Source organism: Lepidothrix coronata, unplaced genomic scaffold (assembly GCF_001604755.1).
Source record: "Lepidothrix coronata isolate B3197 unplaced genomic scaffold, Lepidothrix_coronata-1.0 Scaffold233, whole genome shotgun sequence".
NCBI lineage: Eukaryota > Metazoa > Chordata > Aves > Passeriformes > Pipridae > Lepidothrix > Lepidothrix coronata.
The window spans coordinates 1,173,671-1,181,245 of record NW_016690413.1 but is presented as its reverse complement, the minus strand read 5'-3'; the positions used below and the strand labels follow the sequence as shown (position 1 = coordinate 1,181,245).

General features: G+C 57.6%; 1 protein-coding gene across 4 annotated transcripts in view; it reads left to right on the top strand.

The window, feature by feature from the left end:
- Positions 1-7,575, top strand: part of GATAD2A (GATA zinc finger domain containing 2A) — a 33,325-nt gene that overhangs the window by 22,723 nt on the left and 3,027 nt on the right. For 3 of the 4 annotated variants that reach the window (XM_017834502.1, XM_017834501.1, XM_017834504.1), the window contains 6 exons: positions 219-348; positions 981-1,112; positions 2,441-2,527; positions 4,013-4,144; positions 5,002-5,169; positions 6,330-6,606. In XM_017834502.1, the coding sequence (XP_017689991.1) occupies positions 219-348; positions 981-1,112; positions 2,441-2,527; positions 4,013-4,144; positions 5,002-5,169; positions 6,330-6,606 (926 nt within the window). The remainder of the gene's footprint in view (positions 1-218; positions 349-980; positions 1,113-2,440; positions 2,528-4,012; positions 4,145-5,001; positions 5,170-6,329; positions 6,607-7,575) is intronic. The other variant, XM_017834503.1, reaches the window with a different exon arrangement.

Sequence of the window (7,575 nt, the reverse complement as noted above, 5' to 3'; positions counted from 1 at the left end):
CCCACCCCACTGTCCCACCCCACTGTCCCACCCCACTGTCCCACCCCACTGTCCCACCCCACTCTCCCACCCCACTATCTCACCCCACTGTCCCACCCCACTATCCCACCCCACTGTCCCAGCTGCTCCCCTGGCACAAGGCGGTCGCCCACTCAGCCCTGCAGCCCCAAACTCAGGCTTCCCTTGGAGTCATCCGGCCCTTCCCTGTGTTTCCACAGCGAGATGAAGCGGGAGAAGAGGGTCCCCTCCCCGGACGTCATCGTGCTGTCGGACAACGAGCCCTCGAGCCCGCGCATGAACGGGCTCACCAAGATCGCCCTCAAGGAGACCAGCACCGAGGCCCTGATGGTGAGGCCGGGCTGGGAACACCCCCTGGCTCCTCCTGGGATCCCAGGGGCCCTTGGCACGGGGGGGGATTTGCAGGCAGGGAAGTCCTGGAGCCGCTGGTTGAAGCCCTGGTGTCTCCTGGTTCGGGCTCGGCCTCTGGGTTTCGGCTGGTTTTTAAAAGTTCAGAGGGGGCTTTTTAAAGAGCTTCGCTCGGTGAGCCCAGCACAGGCTTTATTCCAGCACCTCTTTTAGCCTTTTTCACTTCTTTTGCCACTGAAAACGTTTTTTAAATACTCAAATATTTAAAATATTAGGGGTTTATTTCCCTCTCTGAGTTCTCTCCCCACTGAGACACGGGTGACAGTGACAATGTGGAACTTAGTGGAACCTGGGTGGTTATCTGGCTTTTCCCTCTCCCCCCTCCCTGTATCCCATCCTTTCCCTTTCCTTTAGCCTTTTTCACTTCTTTTGCCCCTGAAAACATTTTTTAAATACTCAAATATTTTAAATATTGGGGGTTTTTTTCCCTCTCTGAGTTCTCCCCCCACTGAGACACGGGTGGCAGTGACAGTGCTGGGAGTTCCTGGTGGAACCTGGGTGGTTATCTGGCTTTTCCCTCTCGCCACTCCCTGTTTCCCATCCTTTCCCTGCAGAAGAGCAGCCCCGAGGAGCGGGAGAGGATGATCAAGCAGCTCAAGGAAGAGCTTCGGTTGGAAGAGGCAAAACTCGTCTTGTTGAAAAAGTTACGGCAAAGTCAAATCCAGAAGGAGACCACGGCTCAGAAGGTGGGATTTTCCTGCTTATCCCACCTCTGGAAATGGAGGGGAGGGGGTTCAATAACTGGGGCAGTTGCCATTCCCTGTGGAACATGGAACAAACAGCCCAGTCCTTAATCATGGAATGCTTTGGGTGGGAAGGGGCCTTAAAGCTCTTCCCAGGCCCTGTCCAGCCTGGCCTTGGACACTCCCAGGGATGGGGCGTGCAGGGATTGCTGGGATAGCTCCGAGGAGATCCTTGGAGGTGACAGGGAATTCCAGAGTTTGAACCCCAGGCTGTGGGAGCTGGTGGCAGATCCCAGGTCTGGATCCCAGGTTTGGATCCCAGGTCTGGATCCCAGGTTTGGATCCCAGGTCTGGATCCCAGGTCTGGATCCCAGGTCTGGATCCCAGGTTTGGATCCCAGGTCTGGATCCCAGGTCTGGATCCCAGGTCTCCCACAAGTGAGTCTGCTCTGAGCTGCACATCCCCCAGAGCAATCCAGGCAGGAAAGGCTCAGCCTTCCCACCCCGATTCCCTTTTCCCATCCTCCTCTTCCCTCTCCTCATCCCACACATCCCGGGGGGCTGGGGGAGCTCTTTGCAGCACAAACCATCCCAGGAAAAAGGCTGTGGGGTTTGGGGTTTTTTTTTTTGGCAGAGTTTTTTTTTCCTGGGCTGCTCCCCGCTGGAGGTGGAGGTGGCAGGAGAGGAGCAGAGGAATTTGGGATGTGAGGGGGTGGGAACCCCCCACGCTGCTCCCGAGCCTGAATCCCAGTTCCCTGTAACAATGGCAACGACCCCGTTCCCTGTGGCTGCCGGAGGGGGGAATTTTGGGAGTGGGAGGGGGGTGGGGAGGCAGCTCCTGGCGCTGCTTTGGGTTATTGGCACCTTCTCCCGGAATTCCAAGTGCTTCAGGAGGTGGGATTAGAACCAGAGCCGAGGCCCTGCAGCCCTGAACCCTGAGCCAGGAGCTGTGGGGGGTTGGACCGAGCAGGGGGAGACAGATCCTGAACTTCTTCACTTCCAGAGGCTTCTTCCCACTCTGCCGGGTGCCGGATCCCGGTGGGAGCGGGTGGGGAGGGCTGAGGTGGGCTCTGGGCTGGCCCAGCTGAGCCAGAGCTCCCCTTGCTGGAGAAACTCGGTGATTTTCCTGCTCCAACCTCATCCCTCCTTCCCCAATTCCCTGCAGACCCGCGTGTGGAGGAGCAGGGGCTGTGGGAGGGGGGCACAGGCGGAGCCGTGGAGGATTCTCGTGCCGAGGCTCTTGGGGATGAACTCTCTTCCCCCCTTTCCCTGCTGTAATTCCTGCTTCCACCCTTATTCCTCTGCTTTTCTCTCTGGTTTTTCCTCTTCCAGCCCGCTGGTTCCTCTGGGAGTGCTGTCACCCCTCCGCCCTTGGTGCGGGGCCCACAGAGTGTTCCTGCTGGGAAACCCTCCCTCCAGGTCAGTGGGGCGGGAAGGCTCCCAGGAACGAGGGCCCCGGAGCACAGGGAAAGGTGCACAGGGCAGGGAGAACGTTCCCGGAATTCCCTGGAGCCAGGGGGGAACCCCCTCTTTAAGCTCCCCCGGCCCCACTCCGAGCTTTGTGGTGGGATGGGAGGTCTCACGTGGAAACCATTCCCACCAAGCTTCGTTTTCCAGCTGATCATCCCAGTCCACTCTGCTGATAATTCCTTGGGAGAAGGGATGCCAGGGAATTCTGGGGCAGCCTCCAGAGGCTGAGCTGGAGGATGAGCTGGAAGAGCTGAGGGAATCCCGGGATTCCCTCTTGGCTTCCTGGCTGGATGGCACACAGGGGCTGGAAGGATCCTGGTTCAGGCTGAATTAAATGTTGGGAATCCTTGGGAAAGGGGAAAAAAAAAGTGGAGTCACTTGGCATCTGTCCTTCATCGCCCTCCTGAACCCAGTGACTCGTTTTGCTGCTGGATTTCAAACATTCCTGGGTGTTTGATTGGAACCAAATTCCCAAACTTCTTCAGCTCCAAGTGTTTTCCCGTGGGAAAAGGCAGCTCTTCACCTGGAGATCCCCTGGAATTCCAGACCCAGGGAAAGGGGGGGGTTGTCTCTCCATGGAGGAGACATTCCCACACCAGAGCAGTGTGCCAGCTGGAGGAATCCCTTCCTTGAGGCTGTTTCCTTGGATTCAGGCAGCACTTCCAGAGGAACTGGACCAGGAGTTAAACCTTCAGCCAGGGAAACTTGGACAGAGCAGAGACCTGGGAGCTAAAAATCCCAAAATTGAGCTCATTCTGCCTAATTTGGGGTGTTTGGGTGCATTAACCCCCCTCTGCTTCTGCTGGAATGGAAAAGGTGCTAATTCCTGGGGGAAGGGGCTGAAGGAACATTTGGGCTTCAGTTGGAAAGGGATAAAACTTCCCAGCTGCTCAGGGAAGTGGGAGATTCCCTGCCCTTTGTTCCCAGGGGATGCTCAGGTTGGGAAGGAGGGAAAGGAGGGAAGGAGGGGAGCAGCACCCGTGGGAAGCCCCAGGAATGGGATGAGAGGAGTGTTGGAGCTCCTGGAGGGTGTTGGGTGTCCCCAGGAACATCCCTGGTGTGTCCCCACGTCCCTGTCCCGGCACCAGGAGGAATTCTGAGGGTTGCAAAGCTCGGGCAGCACATTCCCAGAAACCCCTTTAGGCTGATTCCTTTTCCTTTCCGTGACTTTTTTTTTTTCCCCCTAAAGCTTTCCCATTTTCCTGCCTTTTTTTCTCCTTCCCAATCCACTCACTTCCTCCACCTTCTCCCTGAATCCAGCAGTCTGTATTCCCCACTTCCCCCCTTCCCAACACTCCTTTTCCCATCGTTGGGGGGGTTTTGTGTGGTTTTTTTTGGACGCTCAGTGCACCAAACCCAGCCTGGCCACCTCCTGCCCTCCCGCTTTTCCACTGCCTCCCTCCAGCCCAGGAGTGACTGTTCCCTCTTTTCCAGACCTCTTCCACACGGATACCAGGCACTGTGATCCCTCCTCCCTTGGTCAGGGGAGGGCAACAGGCGTCTTCCAAGCTGGGCACTCAGCAGAACACGCAGATCGTGATGCCCCCCCTGGTCCGAGGGGCCCAGGTGAGTGTTGGCCTTGATCCTTCACTCCCTAATCCAGGGGGAACTCCTTTCCCCACCTTCCCAGCAGCTTCCCATCCCACCTTTTCGTCTCCTCATCCAGCTGTTTTGCAGTGATGGGATTGAGGAGGGAAAAAAACTCCCTCATTTTGAGGAATAACTTCCCTGATTAACGGCTTGGAAATGAAACAGGCTCCAAACTCCACCTTGGGGAAGGAGCTGGGCTGGGAAACCTGGGAATTCTTGGTCATAAGGAGGTGGTGGAAGGAGTTTTGCTCAGAAACTCGGGAATTTTGGGCCATAATGAGATGGTGGAAGGAGTTTTGCTCAGAAACTCGGGAATTTTGGGCCATAATGAGGCTGTGGAAGGAGTTTTGCTCAGAAACTTGGGAATTTTGGGCCATAATGAGGCTGTGGAAGGAGTTTTGCTCAGAAACTTGGGAATTTTGGGCCATAATGAGGCTGTGGAAGGAGTTTTGCTCAGAAACTTGGGAATTTTGGGCCATAATGAGATGGTGGAAGGAGTTTTGCTCAGAAACTTGGGATTTTTTGGCCATAATGTGGTGGCCTCGTGTCCAAGCACCTCCTGTCACGTTTTCCAGGATGAAGGAGGGAAAAAACCCACATTCTGAGAAACAACTTCCCTGATTAACACCCTCGGAACGAAACAGGTGTAAAACTCCAGCCTGGGGAAGGAGTTTCACTTGGAAACTCGGGATTTTTTTGGCCTCGTGCCCGAGCTCCTCCTCACGTCCCCGGTTTTATTCCGGGATGGGAAGGGACGTCACTCCCAGGCTCCCTCCTGCTTCCCTCCCGTCCCCGCTCTCCGGAGGCTGATCCCATTCCCGTCTCTCCCCCAGCAAATCCACACGATCCGGCAGCACTCCAGCACGGGGCCGCCCCCGCTGCTCCTGGCGCCGCGGGCGTCGGTGCCCAGCGTGCAGATCCAGGGCCAGCGGATCATCCAGCAGGGCCTGATCCGCGTGGCCAACGTGCCCAACGCCAGCCTGCTCGTCAACATCCCGCAGGTGAGTCCCCAGCCCGCCCTCCCTGCCCTCCTGGGGCCCAATTCCCGGGATGCTTCGGCTTGGAAATGGATGGGAATCCCGCCAGGGACACCTCCCGCTGTCCCCGGGTTGCTCCGGCCTTGCCCTTGGACACTTCTCCACAGCTGCTCTGGGAAATCCATGCCAGCCCCTTCCCTGCCTTCCCAGCCAGGAATTCCTTCCCGGTATCCCATCCAGCCCTGCCCTCTGGCACTGGGAAGCCATTCCCCCTTGTCCTGTCCCTCCAGCCCTTGTCCCAGGTCCCTCTCCAGCTCTCTTGGAACCCCTTTAGGCCCTGGAAAGGGCTCCCAAAGGATGCTGAGCACAAAGTTTTTCCCAGAAACTGGGAATCTTTGACCTGTTGAGTGGAAAAAGTGTGAAGTTTGTTGGAGCTTCCCTGCCCAGCTCTGGATCCAGGGAGGAAGGGGGATTGGAGCCCTCCCCACCCTCCCAGGGAGGAATTCCTTCCCAGTATCCCATCCAGCCCTGCCCTCTGGCACTGGGAAGCCATTCCCTGTGTCCTGTCCCTCCATCCCTTGTCCCAAGTCCCTCTCCAGCTCTCCTGGAGCCCCTTTAGGCCCTGGAAGGGGCTCTCAGGATTCCCTGGAGCCTTCTCTTCCCCAGCTCTCCCAGTCTCCAACCCTGGGATCACTTCATTGGCTCATTCCCAACAGGAAGAGCTGCTCCAGCACCAAAACAAAATATTAAATTGACCTAAAGTAGAGAAAAAAAAACCCAAACATTCCTTTGAGGAACACGGAATGTTACCTGGGAAGGTTTGAGGTGCTCCAGCCCTTGGAGCATCTTCCTCACTGTGACAGGGAAAACACCCATTCCAGAGGGTCGGGAAGGGAAACATAAAGACAGAAAAGTGAATTTTGGCCCTTGTTTATATTTGGAAGTTTGATATGAAGCTGTCCTTTAGAAGTTTTATGGGTTTTTACGTGACCTGGTGCCCGGGGTGGTCTCAGCTCTGGGGTTCCAGTGACCTCGCTGTCGGGGTCACCTCCAAAAAAAACACCACCCCAGGCTTCAAAGGCCGGATTTTGGTCCCACTTCCATCACCCCCCCACCCCTCTTCCCGGCATGGAAACCCCTTTTTGGGATTTTGGGACCGAGCTGTGCCCTCTTTCTCCCCCCAGGCCTCCCCCACCTCCATCAAAGGCCCCGCGGTGAGCTCGGCCCAGGCCAATTCCGCGGCTCCCGGCGCGTCCCTGGGCGGCTCCGGCGAGTCCCCGGCCAGCAGGCAGGCCGCGGCCAAGCTGGCCCTCAGGAAGCAGCTGGAGAAGACCCTGCTGGAGATCCCCCCTCCCAAACCTCCCGCCCCGGAGATGAACTTCCTGCCCAGCGCCGCCAACAACGAGTTCATCTACCTGGTGGGGCTGGAGGAGGTCGTGCAGAACCTGCTGGAGACACAAGGTGAGGGAACTGGGAGAGTGCTCCCCGGGGGTCGGGAGAGGAGCGTTCCCACCCGGATCTGGGCTCGGTGTCGGGCAGGGATGAGCTGCAGGGGGTGCAGGGTTGAGTTGACACGTTCCTGTGGAACGTGGGGGTCCCCTCCTGTGGTGACTGTCAGCCCCAAGGGAAGGGATTGGCTTCCTTTGGGTGCTCTCAAAGTGGGGTTTGGAGTTGTGTTCCCAAGGGCTTGGAGGGTTGATCTCCCAGTTTTCAGTGCCCTGTGCCTGTACTGGAGTGTCAGTTCCCCGTGTCTCAGTGCCACCCTGCTGTGTTGGGGTGTCAATGCCTGTGTCTCAGTGCCACCCTGCCGTGTCCCCAAGGATTGTAGGGTGTCAGTCCCATGTCTCAGTGTCCCCAAGGGCTGTAGGGTGTCAATCTCGTGTCTCAGTGCCCCCCTGCTGTGTCCCCAAGGGCTGTAGGGTCGATCCCCTCTCTCAGTGCCCCCCTGCCCTGTCAGGGTGTCAGTCCCCCGTCTCCGTGTCCCCAAGGGCTGTAGGGTTGATCTCCCCTGTGTGTCCCCAAGGGCTGTAGGGTCAGTCCCATGTCTCAGTGTCCCCAAGGTCTGTAGTGCTGACCCCTTGTGTGTCCCCAGGGGCTGTAGGGTCAATCCCATGTCTCAGTGTCCCCAAGGGCTGTAGGGTCGATCCCATGTCTCAGTGTCCCCAGGGTCTGTAGGGTCGATCCCGTGTCTCAGTGTCCCCAAGAGCTGTAGTGTTGACCCCCTGTGTGTCCCCAAGGTCTGTAGTGCTGACCCCCCGTGTGTCCCCAAGGTCTGTAGTGCTGACCCCCCGTGTGTCCCCAGGGGCTGTAGGGTCAATCCCATGTCTCAGTGTCCCCAAGGTCTGTAGTGCTGACCCCCCGTGTGTCCCCAAGGTCTGTAGTGCTGACCCCCCGTGTGTCCCCAGGGGCTGTAGGGTCGATCCCATGTCT